This window comes from Ptychodera flava, chromosome 1 (genome assembly GCF_041260155.1).
Source record: "Ptychodera flava strain L36383 chromosome 1, AS_Pfla_20210202, whole genome shotgun sequence".
NCBI lineage: Eukaryota > Metazoa > Hemichordata > Enteropneusta > Ptychoderidae > Ptychodera > Ptychodera flava.
Window position 1 is genome coordinate 61123057 of NC_091928.1, and position 22177 is coordinate 61145233.

Genomic DNA, 22177 nt, shown 5'->3' on the forward strand with positions numbered 1-22177 from the left:
GCCCCTCTAACTCACCAACACTATGAAAATGCCCCTCTAACTCACCAACACTATGAAAATGCCCCTCTAACTCACCAACACTATGAAAATGCCCCTCTAACTCACCAACACTATGAAAATGCCCCTCTAACTCACCAACACTATGAAAATGCCCCTCTAACTCACCAACACTATGAAAATGCCCCTCTAACTCACCAACACTATGAAAATGCCCCTCTAACTCACCAACACTATGAAAATGCCCCTCTAACTCACCAACACTATGAAAATGCCCCTCTAACTCACCAACACTATGAAAATGCCCCTCTAACTCACAGACTCTATACTCAGTATGCTCCTCTAATTCACTGACTCAGTAAAGCATATCCCATCTAACTTATCAACTCTTTGAACAACATGCCTATACAATATCAACATGCCTCTACAACAAGTAACTCACCAACTCTACAGTATGCCCCTCTACTTCACAATCTCATGAACAACAGGCCATCTAACTTTCAAACTCTATAAACAGTATACCCCACTTACATGTAGCTCACCAACTTATGAATACTATTGCCCCTCTTACACTGTATGAACAGCATTGCCCTCTCATCCAATCTACCAGTATAAACAGCAAGCCCCTTAACTCCAAAACTCGAACAGCAAGCATGCCCGTCTAACTCACCAGTCTAAGAACAGCATGCCCCTCCAAGTCACCAGTCTAAGAACAGCATGCCCCTCCAAGTCACCAGTCTAAGAACAGCATGCCCCTCCAAGTCACCAGTCTAAGAACAGCATGCCCCTCGAACTCACAAATTCAATGAAAAGCATGCCCCTCCAAGTCACCAGTCTAATTAGAGACAAGGCTATTGTGTAAGCCATAGTTACAAGCAAAAGTTATGTTCTAGAAGTTAAAATGAAAAGACAAAGAATGTCCTACCTAAAAAGATAATTTCAATCAATTCAAATATAACGATATTTAGAAAGTAAAACGTATCTTTAAAATTTCAAATATCTCTGAAGTAATAGCCAAAAGCACATGAAATGAATTTCTTCGCAAATGTGTTCCGAACTTCCTTCTTCCTTGCAATCAACACTTAGATTCTTGTAATCATATTCTACTACTGACAATATCTTTTTCACTTCTTGCATTTACTAATATGACAAAATAATCTCATGATAATTTTCAGCCTCAATTTATTTTATGCATTTAAATCATTCACAAACTTAACCCATCCTAGGGTGTTACAGTTCATATGAATTGTTACAAATTCACTATTGGATAAACTTGCAGATCTGAAACTATCTGTTCAATAACTTCAATGTCCATTAGACAGTGTTTTGCCCAGAGTGCGTTCTTGCGTCTTTTGACGCAAAATTAACAACAATGTCCCGCAAAAATACCGGACATGGGTCACAGGGACGCACTAAAATCAGGGCTAGAATTGCAAGTCCAGCGTCCACAGAGGGACTACTTTTTTAGCTACCAAATTACACACTTGATAGCCCATACAGTTATCGCTTCTCTATTGAGACAAATGAAACATTTAAAATTTAGTCTATTTTTTTCGTCACAATGTAAACACTATTGGAAAATCAGTTGGTCTGTTACAGTCTACGATTCATGGTATGAGCAAGGCGATTTGTGCGTCCGGCCACTGGGCCCTGCAGCCGTGGGGACAAACTCAAATACCGGGCCACGTACGATCCCGATCACCAGACAATGATTTCGGAAGCGGAAAGCTTGTAAAACGAACAACAAACTTTTCACAAAGCAAATTTTATTGACCACCAACTTTGAATGAAACGTTTACTTGTAAATATATGCTAGTACAGTGAAGTACGGAGAATCAAATTTTCTGTCACTTTACTTGCCCGGGCACATGGCATCAAACGGAATTGACTGCACGTGTATTTGGTGTACTGGAAGCTCATGACTTCACCTAAAAATATCATCAACCCCACAATTTTGTTGAAACACTATATCCCTGACTTTCAAAGTAGTAATTTGCCTTAAATTTCCCCAGAAGGAGTCTCATACAACTCTCCGATCGTCTGCAAGCCAGCCCAGCGAGAGATCGAGGTCACCATGCTGAATTCCTTATATAGTCAAGACCCCCTAGCTCGATTGTAGCTGATCTTAACCGCCTAGCTTGTCAAAACAACATTATGGCAATGTGCAATTGCTATCATGAGGATCAAGGAGTTCTCTCAGATATTTGTGTTTTCAAACTATATTTTTTGCAATTTTCAGGGAAAATTGTCAGTCATTAGAGCAATTATAAAAAAGAAGAGAACTTTATAGCAGTAATGAAAAAAACCAGGTTACAATGTGCATCAAACTATTGTCTTCAACCACTTCTAGTTCTGGAGTCATAAGTGTAATGAAACATATTCTTTATTTCTGTCAAACACAAGTAATGCAGTAGCTTACAAGAATCCCCATAAAAGAAAAATGCGAATGAAATTGATTTTATCATGATGATGTCTTTTTCACAATTCAAAACTGTCGATATAACCAGTTATACCTTTCTGCCTTGGTGACTTTGTCACAAACCATTTTAGGAGACATCCAGCAATCTTAATTTTAAAATGAAGGTGTGTATTCATGATATCAAATTTTCGATGGAAAACAACAGCCATACATGTTTACAATACCTTTCTGCCTTGGTGACGTTACTTTGCTTTACATTGTTCGCTCGCACATTGACCCCCTATTGTATTAAATGTCCCCGTATTTTAACAATCATGGGACACTGTGTCCCACCTTTACAATTCCTGGGCAAAACACTGATTAGAGTCGCAACCCTGAATATACGTACATATTTATTTATTGCAGTATCACAGTTACAAAGGTTATTTTTAGCTACTGTGGGGTTAAATGTCTTATTTTCATCATCAATGCAATGTTCAAAAATGGATTGAACATCATGTACATCCAATGGGACAGCTTGATTAAAATATCACATGACAGAATTGAACTTCATGTACATCTAATGAGACAGCTTGACTAATGTCACATGACAGAATTGAACATCATGTACATCCAATGAGACAGCTTGATTAAAATATCACATGACAGAATTGAACTTCATGTACATCCATTGAGACAGCTTGATTAAAATATCACATGACAGAATTGAACTTCATGTACATCCATTGAGACAGCTTGATTAAAATATCACATGACAGAATTGAACTTCATGTACATCCATTGAGACAGCTTGATTAAAATATCACATGACAGAATTGAACTTCATGTACATCCATTGAGACAGCTTGATTAAAATATCACATGACAGAATTGAACTTCATGTACATCCATTGAGACAGCTTGATTAAAATATCACATGACAGAATTGAACTTCATGTACATCCAATGGGACAGCTTGATTAAAATATCACATGACAGAATTGAACTTCATGTACATCCATTGAGACAGCTTGATTAAAATATCACATGACAGAATTGAACTTCATGTACATCCATTGAGACAGCTTGATTAAAATATCACATGACAGAATTGAACTTCATGTACATCCATTGAGACAGCTTGATTAAAATATCACATGACAGAATTGAACTTCATGTACATCCAATGGGACAGCTTGATTAAAATATCACATGACAGAATTGAACTTCATGTACATCCATTGAGACAGCTTGATTAAAATATCACATGACAGAATTGAACTTCATGTACATCCAATGGGACAGCTTGATTAAAATATCACGACAGAATTGAACTTCATGTACATCCAATGGGACAGCTTGATTAAAATATCACGACAGAATTGAACTTCATGTACATCCAATGAGACAGCTTGATTAAAATATCACGACAGAATTGAACTTCATGTACGTCCAATGAGACAGCTTGATTAAAATATCACGACAAAATTGAACTTCATGTACACCCAATGAGACAGCTTGACTAAATCACATGACAGCTACTGACCAGTATGTTTACAAATGAGTTGAACGTCATGACCCAATGCGATAGCTTGACTAATATCACATGACAGCTACTGACCACTGACCAGTCTGTTTACAAATGAATTGAACTTCATGTACATCCAATGAGACAGCTTGACTAATGTCACATGACAGAATTGAACTTCATGTACATCCAATGAGACAGCTTGACTAATGTCACATGACAGAATTGAACTTCATGTACATCCAATGAGACAGCTTGACTAATGTCACATGACAGAATTGAACTTCATGTACACCCAATGAGACAGCTTGACTACTAACATCACATGACAGCTACTGGCCACTGGTAAGTGTATAATCTGACTTTTTTATAAAATTACTGTATTCTTCACTGAATTAAACAACATGTCAACTCACTGAAATTTTACATAGCCATGCGCTGATGACATACAATAACAAAGTTTGGTATTTATTAAAAAAGAAATCATGTTTTGCCATGGGCATTGGGGACTAAGTCACAAAGGACAGAGATATCACTTCTATACTGATTATGTAGTTATCATTTTGCCAACAAAGCAGAACCATGTGGGAGTGATTGAGACAAAGGAAACTTCATCAAATGCAAATCGTGTTACAGAAGATATACATTATTAAATATTAGTGCAACATTGTATTGACTGCCAGATGGTTGTCTTCTGACAAAGAGGACTCTCAACTCAATCCATCATCTTTTGAACACTTCCCTCCATAGCAATACAAATGTATTTGAAATTAATTACAAACATCAAAATCACTGGTGAATTTAATAAATGCCTTTGATGTCAGAGCGAACTAAAACATTATTCAAAATTTGGATAATAGTTTTTCAGAATAAAGTAACTTACTCCTATCGGCTTTTCCACCACATTTTATCTTGTCTATTTTTTATGATTATGGCAGCTATGTACATGGGTGACACAGTTATTCATAGTACGTATTCCTGACTAAATCAGCAATAAATATTAGCTACATCAGCGACAAAATTAAAATTCATTGTGTCCGGCTGTCAATTTATTGTGGATTGTCTTCAAAAAGAAGTGAGAATTACATACCATGATTCTTTGCTAAACAAGCTGTAAATGTTATATTATGAAACAAATGTTTCTTTAACCCTTTGTGTGCTGCAATTTTTCCAACCAAAATTTTAGTGCCACATTATACCAAACTTTACAAATTTTTCCGTAAATATTTTATACTTTTTGACTGCATGGAAATGACATTTCTTTGGCTACAGTTCTTTATAAAAATTTTGGCAAAAATCTGAACAAATTTGACTTAAGTATATTCTTTAAGGCGACAAAAATTGATTTTGACACTCGAAGGGTTAAACTCAATTCAAGATGTTACCAGGAAGGTATTTCTATGAATTTGAAGACATTTTTCAAAGGGAATGACAGCAGCTAAATGTCACAAAAGACATAAGAAATACTGGTATGTGTAACTGCTTCCAACACAAATCCCAATATCCCTCTTTTTTCATTAATGTTAGATACACAAGACACAATCATTGTTATCACAACTGTAGCATATACATTCCATAAAAGAACTTGGCCTATGATATAAAGCCATCTTTTGACCATCAAATCATCTTGGTTGACAATTACCGGTAGTATTTTTCATATTAAATTAACTAAGAGCAAAGCAGTAAATACTGATGAGATACATACTGTTGCTTTGAATTCAAATAAGGCCTTTTGTTTATGTAGGTCATTTCCCCCACACTCATCATGACCTGAGTTCAATCAGTCTAGAACATTCCCAAGGTCACTGCCCTTGATGACCTCACAACCTTGAATTCAATTAGTCATGTTTGGAATGTTCTGGAAAGTTGATTAGTTGTGTAAGGGAGATAATTTTAGAACAGTAATTAGCATGTCAATAAAAGGTTCTAGATTGTTCTTACATGCCTTTATAAAAGGGACGTGCACAGCTTCCAGTCAGACTTTTGGGATCGTGTCTCTTGTGTGTTACTAAACTCCAGCAGTAGTCATTCTCAAGACTTTTCAAGACCTTCACTGCCAACCCTGGATTTATACTGTGGACTTTGTGCAGCTGCAAGCCTGCAAGGACTGTTCATTCATCCAACTGACTGTTACAACTCTGAGACTGGAGCTTTGCCGTCCCAGCTGAGATAAGTAGTCTGTACACTTTTAAAGCTTGTACTCTATCCCTGACTTAGCAATTAGTTTTTTTTTCGTAATAAATTTGTTTAAACGTTAACTGCTGAGTTCACCCTTTTGTTCGTTATCTCTGCACGTAACAAATTGGGGGCTCGTCCGGGAGACGAATATTTTGAGCCGTTTGACAACATTTTGACAGCCTTTTCAAAACTACTGTATACTGTGAACTCAGCGAAATTCAATCATGGCGGAATTCAAGCCAGACGAATTTATGGATGACCTTGATCAGGACACATTTAATTCCCTCAGAAAAGACAACCTCATAGCACTGGCAAATTCCTTAAAGTAGATGTCAAAAGATCTATGCGCAAGCGGAAATACAGTTCCACATTGCAAAACATTTAGTTAATTCTGGCCATTTTGAGGAGTCTGCCTTAAAAGATTATGAGCCTGAGTCTTCCTTCGAACTCAAAAAATTAGAATTAGAAATACAGGCAGATTTGGAGCTTAAGAAATTGGAATTAGAAAAGGAAAAATTGCAAATGGAGGAAAGGGAAAGGCAGGAAAAATTACAAATGAAAGACAAAGAATTACAAATGAAAGACAAAGAATTACAAATGGAAGAAAGACAGAGAGAAAAGGAGAGAGAATTGGAAGAACATCGACTACAGTTAGAAATGAGACGTTTAGAGCTTGGACAATCAGGAAAATTCTTCCCTTCAGACAAGTTTGACATCACTGAGCATTTCAGGTTAGTTCCCCCTTTCCAAAAAAAGATGTTGATAAATATTTCCTTCATTTTGAGAAAATTGCTCAGAGTCTGAATTGGCCTAAGGAGTCCTGGTCTATGCTTTTGCAGAGTGCTTTGGTGGGTAAAGCCAGAGAAATTTACATTCAGTTGTCAGTAGAGCAGGCTTCAGATTATGATTCTGTGAAGGAATTAATTCTCAAGGGCTATGAATTGGTGCCTGAAGCTTACCGTCAGAAATTTAGGGATTGTGAGAAGGTAAAAGATCAAACTTATGTTGAATTTGCTCGAACAAAAGAACAACTGTTTGATCGTTGGTGTTCTTCTGAAAAGGTTAGTCAGAATTATGACAAATTACGACAACTTGTTTTGATTGAAGAATTTAAAAGGTGCATCCGGAGTGACATCAAGACATTTATCAATGAACAAAAGGCAGATACATTGGAGGTTGCTGCACGTTTGGCCGATGATTATTCATTGACCCACAAATCTTCATTTCTCAGCAAACCATCCCAGTCCTTTTCATACAGAAACAATGCAGGTAAATTTAACTCGTCCTTTTCATCCAAGAATTTTTCAAAGGACAGTAGAAAATCAAATGACAACAGTTCACAGAGTTCAAGTAATACTCCCACATCATCAGATCCCAAGTCTCAATCTCCTTCTGACAAACAGTTCAGTACACTTTCTTGTAATTATTGTAAGAAAGACGGCCATTTAATGTCAGAGTGTTTCAAATTGAAAAGAAAACGTGAAGGTCAAAGTGGTCAAAATGGATCTAAGCCAACTGGCTTTATTTCTTCATCAACTCGATTAGAGTCTAATAATGTGTGCAACACATTTTTTGAGGTTAAACCCCTCTCATCCCCAATTAATGAGGTCAAGGTCAATTCTTCTCAAGATAGCATTATGGGTATTTTCGAGCCATTTATTCATAATGGTTTTATATCACTTTCTAGTGATTTTTCTTCTGCTACCCCTGTCAAAATTTTAAGAGATACCGGGGCTTCCCAGTCTCTTTTGTTGGCAGATACCCTGCCGTTTTCTGAAAAGTCATTTTCAGGTTCTAAAGTTCTTATTAAGGGGGTAGATTGCAATGACTTCATTCCTGTTCCTCTCCATAATGTCTATTTGTCTTCGACTTTGTTTCTGGACCTGTGACTTTAGGTATTAGGCCTTTTTTGCCTTTTGAAGGGATTCACCTTCTTCTTGGAAACGACCTTGCTGGGGACAAGGTCATTACTAATCCACTTGTGACTGATAATCCTAGTTTAGATCAGGATCCAGAGCCAATTGAACAAGAGATACCCGATTTATTTCCTTCATGTGCCATTACTCGAGCCATGTCAAAGAAAACTTCTGAGAATCAAAATACTCTCAAAATAATGTCACAGATGTTGACTTAAATGACACCTTTCTTAGTCAGGTGTTTGACACGGATCATTCCGTTATCCCTCGTGGATTTGAAACTTCCAGTAAAACTTCTGCTGACCAAGGTCAGACATTTTCTAGATCAAATCTCATTGCAGAACAACACAAAGATCCAGATATTTTGTGTTTGTTTGACAGGGTAGATGATGAAGATGAAACTTCAGATAGCTCTGTTTCCTATTATACAAAATCTGGTATTCTCATGCGTAAATGGAGACCTGCAGATGTCTTGGTTGATGACGACTGAGCTATAAAACATCAAATTGTGGTTCCAAAGCCCTATCGTGCTGAAATATTGCGCCTGGCCCATGAAACGCCCTGGGCTGGTCATTTAGGAGTAAGGAAAACTTATCATAAAATTCTCAGTCACTTTTATTGGCCTAATCTCAGGCAGGATGTAGCACATTTCTGTAAAACTTGTCACACATGTCAAATGGTAGGAAAGCCAAATCAGACCATTCCAAAGGCCCCTTTACAGCCAATTCCTGCATTTCAAGAACCATTTAGTAGGATACTAATAGACTGTGTTGGGCCCCTACCAAAAACAAGATCAGGAAATGAGTACATGCTGACAATTATGTGTACATCAACTCGGTTCCCAGAAGCCATACCACTGAGAAATATAAAGACAAAGACTATAGTGAGAGCTTTAGTCAAATTTTTCACTTTATTTGGCCTCCCTAAATGTGTCCAGTCCGATCAAGGCTCCAACTTTATGTCTGGTATTTTTCAACAAGTAATGGATCAGCTAGGCATTAAACAGTATAGGTCATCCGCCTATCATCCAGAAAGTCAGGGTGCTCTTGAGCGATTTCATCAAACTTTGAAAAACATGATTAGGACCTACTGTTTTGACACAGAGAAGCAGTGGGATGAAGGAATTCATTTTCTGCTCTTTGCTGTTAGAGAGTCAATTCAAGAGTCTCTTGGTTTTAGCCCATTTGAGCTTGTATTTGGACATACAGTCCGTGGCCCACTTAAGCTCGTTAAAGAGAAATTCCTATCAGACGATGATGATTGTCTGAATATTTTGCAATATGTGTCAGATTTTCGTACAAAACTCTCTAAAGCATGTGAATTAGCCAGAGAAAATCTTGAGTCATCTCAGCAGTCAATGAAAACCAAATATGATAAAAGCACCTCAAAACGGAAGTTTGAACCAGGTCAAAAGGTTCTTGTTCTACTTCCAATTCCTGGCAAACCACTCCATGCTCGTTACTTTGGGCCATACCTAATTGATAAAAAATTGAGCGATTTAAATTACATCATAATAACACCTGACAGGCGAAAACAAAAACAGCTATGTCACATAAATATGCTTAAGCCATATTTGGATAGAGATAATCCTACTATAACTCAGCCTGTCAGTGCAGTCAGTTCAAACCATTATGAAGATAGTGATACTGAAACTGACTTGAGTGAAAATACTCTAAACTCAAAGCTGGGCTCGGTCAAGCTTCAAAACTCAGAAATCAAACTGGAGAAGCTGGAGTCTACAAAGTTGGCACACCTCCAGCCAGAACAACAACAACAGGTGAAAGAACTGCTCCACGAATATAAACACCTATTTCAAGATGTTCCAACGAGGACAAACGTCATCTATCACGACGTTGATGTTGGGGACAGTAAGCCTGTAAAACAACATCCATACAGACTGAATCCAACAAAAGCGAAATATCTCCAGGAAGAAGTCAAATACCTGCTGGACAATGACTTTATTGAACCCAGTAAAAGTAACTGGAGTTCGCCGTGCATACTTGTTCCCAAATCAGATCACAGTTATCGTATGTGCACGGACTTTAGGAAGGTCAACACTTTAACAAAGACAGACACTTTCCCAATCCCGAGGATTGATGACTGCATCGACCGAGTGGGAAAAGCCAAGTATGTGACGAAATTTGACCTACTGAAGGGATTTTGGCAAGTCCCTCTGACGGATCGTGCTCGTGAAATATCCGCCTTTGTTACACCAGACGGATTGTTCCAGTACAAGGTGATGCCATTCGGAATGAAGAACTCTCCGGCAACGTTCCAACGGATGATCAACGACGTCATATCCGGCTAGACGGATGTGTCAGCTTACGTTGACGACGTCGTCCTGTATAGTGACACCTGGGAGGAACACATCAAGCTCATGCGGAAGTTCTTTGAGAGACTGAGCAAAGCAATGTTGACTGTCAACCTTGCCAAATCTGAGTTTGGTTGGGCGAGGGTAACTTACCTCGGACATACTGTAGGACAGGGTGAGGTAAACCTGTTGATGCCAAAATCAGTGCCATTTCAAGTTTTCCCATACCAAACTGCAAACGACAACTGATGCGCTTTCTCGGTATGGCTGGTTACTACCGAAAATTCTGTCCAAATTTCTCCACAATTACTGAGCCTTTGACTAACTTACTTAAAAAGAAAGTAAAGTTTGTTTGGTCAGAGCAATGCCAACAGGCATTTGATACACTTAAAGCCATACTGCAAAGTGCTCCCAGTGTTGTCTGCACCAGATTTCACTTTGCCATTCAAATTAGCTGTGGATGCTAGTGATACGGCTGCTGGTGCTGTTTTATTGCAAGAGGATAGTCATGGGGTAGATCATCCTGTTTGCTATTTTTCACGCAAATTTAACAAATCCCAGAGAAACTACTCTACAATTGAAAAAGAGTGTTTATCTTTGATATTAGCTTTACAGCATTTTGAAGTTTATGTTACTTCTTCAAATCAGCCAATAGTGGTTTATATTGATCACAACCCTCTTGTTTTTCTGCAGAAATTTAAAGGCAAAAATCAGAGATTGCTAAGATGGAGTTTAATGTTACAGGAGTTTAATCTTGACATTAGACATATCAAAGGCAGAGACAATTTAATTGCAGACTGTCTCTCTCGTATTTAGAGTTTATTGTTGTTCACTTTCAAGAAATTTTATTGTTGTTCACTTTCAAGAAACTTTACTTTAGAGTAAAACAAAATTTGAGTACTTAAATCCTTTTCAAGATTACATTTGTAAAAGAAAGATTTTTCTTTGAAAAATTTTCTTTTTTTGAAGAGGGGGTGTGTTATGTAGGTCATTTCCCCCACACTCATCATGACCTGAGTTCAATCAGTCTAGAACATTCCCAAGGTCACTGCCCTTGATGACCTCACAACCTTGAATTCAATTAGTCATGTTTGGAATGTTCTGGAAAGTTGATTAGTTGTGTAAGGGAGATAATTTTAGAACAGTAATTAGCATGTCAATAAAAGGTTCTAGATTGTTCTTACATGCCTTTATAAAAGGGACGTGCACAGCTTCCAGTCAGACTTTTGGGATCGTGTCTCTTGTGTGTTACTAAACTCCAGCAGTAGTCATTCTCAAGACTTTTCAAGACCTTCACTGCCAACCCTGGATTTATACTGTGGACTTTGTGCAGCTGCAAGCCTGCAAGGACTGTTCATTCATCCAACTGACTGTTACAACTCTGAGACTGGAGCTTTGCCGTCCCAGCTGAGATAAGTAGTCTGTACACTTTTAAGCTTGTACTCTATCCCTGACTTAGCAATTAGTTTTTTTTTCGTAATAAATTTTGTTTAAACGTTAACTGCTGAGTTCACCCTTTTGTTCGTTATCTCTGCACGTAACACCTTTAGACTTCCTGTTATGTACATCGAGCCATACCATTGGCTGAATTTATTGTTTACAGTGGTAACCAATCATGATTTTTTACAAAATTCTTACGTTCAGTCCCTCCTCCTCTAAACAGTTCACCTCTTTGAGTCACCCATGCAAATCCACATTGAACAGTAACAAACTATGTCAAATTTGCAGTTTTTCCCCCTATTCAAAATATTGTTGTCCAATTACAACAATTTTAGTTTGCAGTTTCAATCCTAACTTCTGGTAGATGTATGGCTGTCTTGTTGATATCTAAGATATGGCCCACATACTCTGTGCAGTATCACATTACAAACAGCATGTGATGTCACTGTAATTATGAATGCTTGAGTTTAGATTACCGGCATGATGTATTCAAGACAGTGAACTTGATCTTGAATTTCTTTGTAAATTTTCAAGTTGTTATTTTACTGATAAATTATGTTCATACAATTCTAATATAATATGGCAGGAACTTTTACTGTACACAATTAACAGACTTTCTTGAAACTAACTCTTGCTTTATAAAGAAAGGGAGATCACTCTCATACACACAAAGACACAGGGTGATGTGAATACAGTAGACTTGCTGGTAAGCATTTTTGTGGTTTTATATTGGGATGACAATGTAAACACAGTAATATTCAATGACACGCAACAGCATGTGTCATTTAATGATATGCTTCAATACGATATCCTGACGATGCAATGACTCACTTCACTAGTGACAGTGACACAACGAGAGATTCATCATGACAAATACAATAAATACACAGTGATACGATACTATGCAATGAGAAACACACTGATACACAGTGACGCTAAACTATAACCTGGTTCACACAGTGACCACATTGTCAGCCAGATAGGTCCAATGTACAAATAGCACCAGACCAAATGATTACACAGAGCTTCCGTTAAGACACTGACAATAATACAGGGCTCCACGCAAGGTCAAATCATCCACTAGCCCAAAGGACTAGTAGCAGTTCATTTTTAGTAGTCCTAAATGAAATCTACTAGTCCTGCTAAAGCAAAGCCAAATGTTGCTCTCATGTTGTAAAGAGGTGTATATATGACCATTCTCATATTTTTTGTCACAAAGGTTTTTAAACCCAATAACTAACTTTCATGCAAGACTAGCACATTTGCTTACTGCAAAATGTTTAACTTTGAATCATATATAAACCACAAAAATAACCTGAATGAAATGTCCTGTGTAGGAGGAGAGGTCATGAAAGTAGCCTATTGCCGTCAAGAATAAAATCAGACGTAGGAATGAATTTGTTGGAAAATTCTTCATACCTCAGGTAGTGCGCCATTAATTTGCAAAGAACATCTTTGTTCATAATGGGGACAGATTTGTTTCTCCAGAACTGAAATTCATACAGCCATTCACAAATGTTCCTGTGAAGTGCCATCATATTTTTGACATATATCACATTTTAAAATTGACCAGCTTGTGGGGAGGACCTCTCATTTGTAATAATGGTTTGTGAAGAATTTTGTTTTTAATAGTAAAATGTTGCATTTTACCATTTCATGTGCTTGTGTCTTTTATGAGTTTTTGCCAGTTACTGGTAACAAAATGTGATTAGCACAAAAATAACCAATGACTCCCAGAAGTGATTGTTGTATCCAATCATTGGATACAACAGTCTGATACACCCATTTCATACGTTGTTTTTTCACTACTGTTTTAAGGTTCACTTCACTATTATTGCCCCAATAATTTACACTTTTCCACTAAAATGGCAAAACAATAAGTTGCTAGCACCAAGTTATTATCGGTGAGGAATTCCCTCACCTGTACAAGCAGTAGCAACTTGCCATAGCACTGTTTTGGCAAGCTAGATGGCTCTTTTTAAGATCAGCTTCAATCAAGCTAGGGGGTCTTGACTATATATGGAGGTCAGCATGTGGAGGCATTCTAAAGCAGGGTCAAGCTGGCTACGAACTATCAGAGGTGTTGTTTGGGAATGCCCCTGAAGAAATCTTGAGAAAAATCTTCTTTGAAAGGCAAGGATACAGTGTTTGAACGAAATTGTGGGGTTGCTCATGTTTTTAGGCGAAGTGATGAGCTTCAAGCAAACCAAAATACACGACGTGCAGACAATTCCGTTTGATGCTCAGCGTTGAGCCATGTTTCCCGGGGCCATGTTACTGGCATGTACAGTACAATTTGATTCTCCGTAGCAGGTAAACTGTTTCATTTTAAGTTGGTGATCAATAAAGTTTGCTTCACTGTTTCACTGTCCAATTTGTTTGGGTAAAAGTTAGTTTATTTTTATATAAAATGATCGAGGCTTGGTTCATTCTTATCGAATGAGTGGCCCGGCGTCCCATTAGTTTTGTAGCGATAAACTTTCCTGGACAACTACGGAACTTGAAAATTGCACTAGTCCGCAGGACTACCTCCGAAGACATTTTTACTAGTCCTCTTGAAAATTTACTAGCCTCGGGCTAGTGGGCTAGTGCTTATGTCGAGCCCTGAAATACAGTAGCAACAAAAAATACGCTGGTGCAACAGTAGCCCTATGTGGTTTCTGATCTCTTTAAGTTCAAATTGCGGCCTTGGATATTTGTCATGTTCATCCCTTTCATAGGCGTTTTTCATAACAGGAAAGGCTTATATGTATATGAGGACCATGCATTGACTGTTTTAACTTACACATATCTTTATTGAATGTACTGGCTAGAATCGGACAAGTCAGCGAAGGAGGAATAATCAGTAAAAGGCGTTTTAATGCATCTCTAAGTTATACAAGAACTGTGTTAATTGGGTGACAGTAGTTTACGGACAAACAAATTGTGGGAAAATGTCGTTCTGAGGTACATGATAAACTTGACGATCAAACTTCGCTATCATCTTGGACCAGGACCAAGGCTACATATCCACAAATAGAAATTAGAGCAGACTGATTTTATGTCAGCACTATACACTGCCTCCCCATCGGGACACAATTGGTCCACATGCTAGACCAAGCTATTCATGATCGCTTTTAAAACAAAATTACGGCGGCGTAGCAACTTTGTCTGTGTGAAAGGGGTACCTGTTGTGGAGGGACTGTGATGTTCACTATGAGGAACACTGATACACAGTGATACAATGTATGCAATGACAAAGACACTGATACACATTGACACAATGTACATGTATGCAATGATGAAAAGTATGTGATATACATTTGGTACGTTCAGACTGACGACTTTGCGTCGGCCCAGGTCCCGACCAGGGCCGGGGCCGACGTAAAAAACCAATGTGGACACGCTGAGTCGGCCCTGGGCCGACTCAGTTTGGTCCCGGTTAGAAGGGGGGGTTCAGGGCCGACTCAGGGCCGACGCAAAATTTGGTCCGACGCAAATCGCCAGTGTGGACACGTTACGTCGGCCCTGGTCCCAGTTGACCAGGCCTCCGCTATGGATCGAAGTTGAACTAGTCACACTATTCGCACAAAACAAACGACGTTTGAAACTAAAGTTTACACCTATCGAAAGTTTTCAATCCAGTCTTTACATTTTAATATCATCCCATGTACGCTGAACTTCCCACCAACCTTTGTTCCGCAAACGAGACCATGTCATTCGATTCCACAGTGCACGTAATAGACTAGAGAGGCATGTCAAAAATGCCGCGCACTGGTTATTTCTCCACCGCGGTCTTATATATACCATATGCTCATCCAATAAATGGTGAAGATCTCTCCGATGATTAAAAGGGTGAGTGGTAGTCATATTTGCCCTTCTTGTGCGTAAAAACACAGGAAAATCATGAACAGTAGAAACAGCGTGCCATATTCAAATGCACCATTTTGAACTTTGACAGGTCAGAGGTCACAAAGGAAGGTAAAGTTACGTCGGCCCTAATTCTGGTACCGGTAAGTGTGGACACGGACCAAATTTAATCCCAAAAGGACAATTATTTTGCGTCGCCCAAATTTCAGTTGGGTTGCCAATGTGAACAAGATATACATTGACTTAGTTCACACTTGCAACCCAACTGAAATTTGGGCCGACGCAAAATAATTGTCCTTTTGGGAATAGATTTGGTCCGCCTCCGCACTTAACCACACTTACCAGTACCAGAATTAGGGCTGACGTAAATTTACCTTCCTTTGTGACCTCTGACCTGTCAAAGTTCAAAATGGTGTATTTGAATAATGGCATGCTGTTTCTACTGTTCATGATTTTCCTGCGTTTTTACGCACAAGAAGGGCAAATATGACCACCACTCGCCCTTTTAATCATCGGAGAGATCTTCACTATTTATTGGATGAGCATATGGTATATATAAGACGGCGGTGGAGAAATAACCAGCAGTGCGTGGCATTTTTGACATTTTGTTAACCTGTGCGTCTCTAAATATGTGCACTGTAGAATGAAATGGTCTCGCTTGCGGAGCAAACGTTGGTGGGAAGATATACCGTAGTTTTGCGTACATGGGATGATACATGTAAAGACTAGATTAAAAACTTTCGATGAGTGTAAACTTTAGTTTCAGACGTTTGTTTTGTGCGAATAGGGTGACTAGTCCAACTTCGCCTGGTAAGGGCCAACGCAATGTGTCCACACAGGCGATTTGCGTCGGACCAAATTTTGCGTCGGCCCTGCGTCGGCCCTGAACCCCCCCTTCTAGCCGGGACCAAAGTGCGTCGGCCCTAGGCAGACGCAGCGTGTCCAGAATTGGTTATTTTACGTTGGCCCGGGCCCAGCACCGGCGCTACACCGACGCAAAGTGGTCAATCTGAACAAGGCAATTGACACTGTGCATGCAATGAGGAACACTGAATACACAGTGATTCATTGTATGCAATGACACATTGATACACAGTGACACAATATATGCAATGACAAACACCAATACATAGCGTATCGATACAATGTACACAGTGGGGAAAAGTATGTGATACAAAAGTGATACAATGTATGCAATGAGGAACACTAATACACAGTACACATTGTGTACACCAAATTATACAGTGTATAGTAACAAACAATGTACAGTGACAAACAATGGTACAATGAAATGCACTGATGCAGTTTATGCAATGACAAACGTACTAATAAGCATCAGAGTTAGCCAAAATTACCACACCTACCATACACTGACAAAGACAAAACTTGTCAGTTGCAACAAGGTTGTTACTGAAAATTTTGTTGGAATCACTGTTCTTGTTTATATAAAGGGACTTGTAACATGGATAATTAAGATTCAAAGAATGTAAATTCTTGTACAAGAAAATTATTGAAAACTGAAAATTGTGGGTGTTTCACCCTATATTATGACCCTTTACTATTAACTAAGTTGAGTAGTTTTGCCAAACTTGTAAAATACATGTGCAGATATATTAGTTTTGCATCAATGCAATGGATGTGTTGGGAGGTCATGTTCTGCAATGAACCAGAAGGGGACCCTTTGTTTTGTTAAAACATGAAAACAAAGATTTTGAGATCACTTTTTGAATTTTTTGGACAAAGATATGAGTCTAATCTAGTGATAAATGTAAAACAGAAGGCATACCTGTTCCCTCTCCCAGTATGGTTTCCTTCGTAACCAACAGCAAGCCACATCCAATGGCAGACATCTGTAACGTTGTAACCATGGATACTGGAGCTGGTTTGACTTGTTGCACCTGTACAGTCTGAAAACATCTATGTATGCCATACACATTGTCACTGGCCATCCTTCGTGTTGCCCGCAGGGCACGCGCTTATATTAAGTGATGTAATCAAGGCAAATGTATGGCACAAGATGTATTATTTCAGACGCTCTATTCAGGCATAGCAACAATCAACCTGAGTTCATGCATAACTTCCTTTTAACAAGCAAATCCGGTGTTGTTATTTTCATCTAGACCATGGTCAGTTCACCCATTCTTTACTGCTGTCACTGCATAGGCTATTGTCTGTTGTTGCCGTTGGGCCAGGTCTTTGGATTTTAGCCGATTGTTTCAACTAAATACCATTTCATTCAGCTTCAGTAGGTCTATAGATGACCCAATTTCACAAAGCATTCATTTGGTAGTGGTTTCTCTCTGTGCTGAAATCAAGATACCTTGATTGATGTTGATTGTTCCAGCAGCAAGTCTTTTTCACATCTGATTGTAGTTTTCCATATCTGTTGGTACCTTTCTCTTATCACGGTCTGTGCATACAGCATGCTCCCTTAGCCTGCTTGTATTCAGTATTTTCTCCGTCCTGTGTCTTTCAATCACATTTTTTGCATTTCCTTCAATTTAGAGTCTTTTGTAAATGACAACTGCATGACTTTTAATTTTCTTTCCTTGTTTTTTTAACACCATGTTTTCACTTTCGTCAATATGAACACAATGCAGCGTTTCAAGGCAAGATATCATATTTTGAAAATTTAATATCACAACTTACATTTCCTATCATACGATTTTTATTAATCTTCGTTAATTTCGACTTCAGTAATCAATGATCATTCAAAAAACACAGCTGCCTGGAACCATTCCTACATAACTTCACAGCCCCACAATCTATGTCAGTTGTTTGTTGTGATGAATGTAATTGTTAGACTGAACTGCCTTGTGTGTGGCCTCACAAGCTGGATGTCAAGTGAGTTTTTATCAGGTATCTTGTCACCAAAACTGCCATCAATTGACTTGTAAGATTTCTTAAGACATGATTAGTGATAATAGCTGCAAAATACTTCCTTTGAGTTGGCGTCTGTATTTCATATCCTGATGAACATCAAGCTTTTTAAATACACCATGTTACTAGATTGTGTGAGAATGGACATTAAAATACGGTACACTATTTAATAGATATGGATTGAAGTTGGAAGGTTTAAAGTCTTCTACACAGATTTTTACATTCTTGTAACAACAGATACGATTTAGTTAAAAGAAAGACTTGTAAATATTCATCTAAAACTGTACAAGTTACCCTCGTAATAATGTTATATTAGTTATTTATGGAGGTCAAAGGTTAAACTGATGGCATCATATTTACTCAGTCCTGTTCAACAGGCTTTTTTCCTAAAGGTCAAATAACTTGATGAATTTACAAATTGAAAAGTGCTATATCTCTCAGATTATTGCCTGTTTTTTCCATCAAATACAGGTCAAATTGAAGAGTCAGAATTCCATACATGCAGAAAAGCTATTAGAAGTGAGAGTCAAGGGATGTTCTCATTCCATGTAATCTGTGCAAAACAGTAATCAACGCTGAAATGGTCTGCGGTAAAGTTGCATTTAATGTTGGATAGATTCTTGAAAATCTTGGGAAAATTAATGCCAGCAGCTGCTTACTATGCCGGCTTTGTCTTATCAGTATGGCACAGGAAGGACAACAAGGGAAATTGACATTAATAATGAATTGTAAAACTTCATTATCAGTTTAAAAATGAGAGAAATTCTACACATCACCTCTTTGTAATGAAATAATACTGAGAAAGAAAAGGCAATGTGACTAACAACATAGGAAATTTTTCAGTGGCAGGATGTGGAATAACAATATTGAGGAAAGAATCGGGGGGCCTTCTAAGGTAGACTTGTTAGGGTCAGTAGCAGATTTTAATTCAAGATGGCAGCATAAAATGCAATGGCTATACAAATAAACATAGTGGCATGTCTAATTTGTAGCAAACTGCAGATTAATGGATTAAAAGAGCAGTAAAATTAGTCAGCCAAGAATAACCAGTTGACTCTTGCCATTTTACAGTTTCAAGGTCTGGAATTTCTGTATGACGATGCTGTGACTGTACTCTGTAAACACTTGTATAAAATGTCTATGGTACAGAATGCACATTACATAGTCCTTATTGGTCAGAATTTCTCTGAATAGGCATCTATAAATGCATGGGCTTTTGTGTACACACAGGCATACAATAAAAAATCAATGTCAGGATTGTAAGGCCCAGCCAAGTACATTTAGTTTGCAATACCCTTTAGGTTAACGCTCATGTAAATATCACTTGTGTAATTTCGAGCCAGAATCAAACTCTCTCCTAACCATGTTTTCTCACTTTATAAATTCAAAAATTCATTGATTAGTAAAACCATGTTAAGAACAGATGGAGTTAAATTTATGGAGAAATCTAACAGGTATGGCTCTTGTATTTTACTCACACTGAATGCATAATTAGTGTTAATAATGGCTTTAGCTAGAACTGGTCATAGTTTCACCTATCACGTTTCACTTGACTACTGTTTCCAGCCAACAAGTCTAGTCACACATCAGTCTCTATACTTACTGCATTGATGTTCAAATTGACGGAGTTACGTTGCACGCTGTTCATTTTAGTTCGATCTGAGGGATTCTGACGACCAGAACCAGGTTGACTCGGTGTTTGCTGAGATAGAGACCCACTCATCCCTTCTTCCATTTCAACATAGTCCATTGAAACATTTTCTTCACTAGCACCATCTTTCTTTTTAACAACAGTAGGAGCCGGTAGATACGGACAGCTAGAGACATGAGAGTACTGAGTCTGTTCTTCATTGTCCGTCTCACGATGATAAAATAATTAAAATTGGAGACTATAACTGGCACAGGTAAGCAATCGTTAACACACCTGCAACTGCACATAATGACCCTACAATTTTACCACCGTAAGTAACTGGTTTCATGTCTCCATAACCGACTGTTGTCATGGTAACAACAGCCCACCAAAATGCATCTGGAATACTGCTGAACTGTGTCTCTTTAGAATCAGTTTCTGCAAAGTACACAGCACTGGAGAAAAGAATGACACCAACAATTAAAAAGAATACAAGCAGGCCAAGTTCTCGCATACTGGCTCTAAGTGTTCTTCCAAGAATTTGCAGACCTTTGGAGTGTCTTGAGAGTTTAAAAATTCTAAAGACGCGTACCAGGCGGATAACACGAAGGATGGCGAGTGACATTGCCTTGTTGTCTTCCTCCGCAGTGGTTTCTTCAATTAGTGTGGTACCCAAAGTGATGAAGTATGGAATAATTGACACTACATCAATGACGTTCATAATGTTCTTGAAAAAGTGCAGTTTTCTTGGACTTGACAAGAACCTGACCACAAACTCCAACGAAAACCAGACTATACAGCACGTCTCAATGATCCAAAATGGATCATGATAAAACTTTATTGAACTTGTACCTGTTGAGTTGGTTGTATTTCCATTTATATCTTTTTCACGGGGTTGGAATTGAGGCATGGTCTCTAGGCAAAATATTACGATGGATATCAAAATAATTGTCACTGAGCACACGGCAATCACTCTGGCCCAGGGTGAACTTTCTGGATATTCAAATAATAACCACATACTACGTTGAAGAGGATTTTTTGGCAGCTCTTTTTCTTCCTCTTTAATAAAACCCTCATCTTCTCTGTATTTAGATATTGCATCTTCTCCCAACTCATAGAACTTGATTTCTTCGTTAAAGACATCTAGGGGCACATTAACGGGTCGTCTTAACCTGCCCCCACTTTGATAATAGTATAGGATAGCGTCGAAAGTTGGTCTGTTACGATCGAAGAAATATTCGTTTCGCAGAGGGTCGAAATACCGGATGCGTTTCTCTGGGTTCCCAAGGAGCGTTTCTGGAAATTGGTTGAGGGTTTTCAGCTGCGTTTCAAACCGGAGACCGCTGACGTTGATAACAACTCTTTCGCAGCACTGGTCGTGTCCCGACACCTGATTGTCGTATCCCTCATCAACGCTGCTATCATCGTGAACCAGCTTTGGCAGAGACCGAGAATTCGGGACGTTTCCAGATGACCGGGGAAGGGTTCGGTTGAAACTCAACCCGTTGTTACCCTCCAGTCCTGCCATAGCGACCTCCATCTTGTTTGGGTGCGCTCGTGGTCTCCAGATTGGGGTGAGACCCCACTTTTCAATGAACTCTAATTTGGAAACAATTTTGACAACCTAGCCAATATGGCGGACATTCTATGAAGTTACAGTCAAACTGCAAATAGATCGTATGTGAAACCTTTGACAAAGTTAACTCACGTTCCACACTCCCACGTTTCGTTATCGTGGAGTCACATACTAATATCCTCACAGATTCGATCCCATCCTGCAGAATAAGTCTGAAATTCTCCCGATTATATCAGGAACCTTCTGCATCATGGCGGACATGTCTACGTTTTATAGTAAGAATACCCGGATGAAAGCAAAAGGATGACATTACGTGACGTCACGACTCGTCCTCTGCAATAAAAAAAACAACTTTCACTTGAATATAATATATACACAGAGAAGCAATACCAAGAGGATTTATTAAACATCACAAACTTCTGAAATTATTTTCGCTATTCGTGAATTTTCTTGAGATAAGGCAAAAGCTTCAAA

The 22177-nt window shown here is 38.5% G+C and overlaps 1 protein-coding gene and 1 long non-coding RNA gene across 9 annotated transcripts in view; both read right to left on the minus strand.

The window, feature by feature from the left end:
• LOC139142320 (uncharacterized) overlaps positions 1-19827 on the minus strand; it is a 76735-nt gene extending 56908 nt beyond the window's left edge. For all 8 annotated transcript variants that reach the window (XR_011554356.1, XR_011554363.1, XR_011554357.1 and 5 more), the window contains exon 1: positions 17404-19827. This is a non-coding gene — a long non-coding RNA (uncharacterized lncRNA). The remainder of the gene's footprint in view (positions 1-17403) is intronic.
• A 27-nt stretch (positions 19828-19854) lies between these two features.
• LOC139142347 (potassium voltage-gated channel subfamily A member 2-like) lies at positions 19855-22001 on the minus strand. Its single transcript, XM_070712263.1, is given in 3 exon segments — positions 19855-20369; positions 20372-20407; positions 20410-22001. Coding segments are annotated over 3 exon segments (1587 nt in total). The 5' UTR covers positions 21668-22001; the 3' UTR covers positions 19855-20076.
• Between the last annotated feature and the right edge of the window lie 176 nt (positions 22002-22177).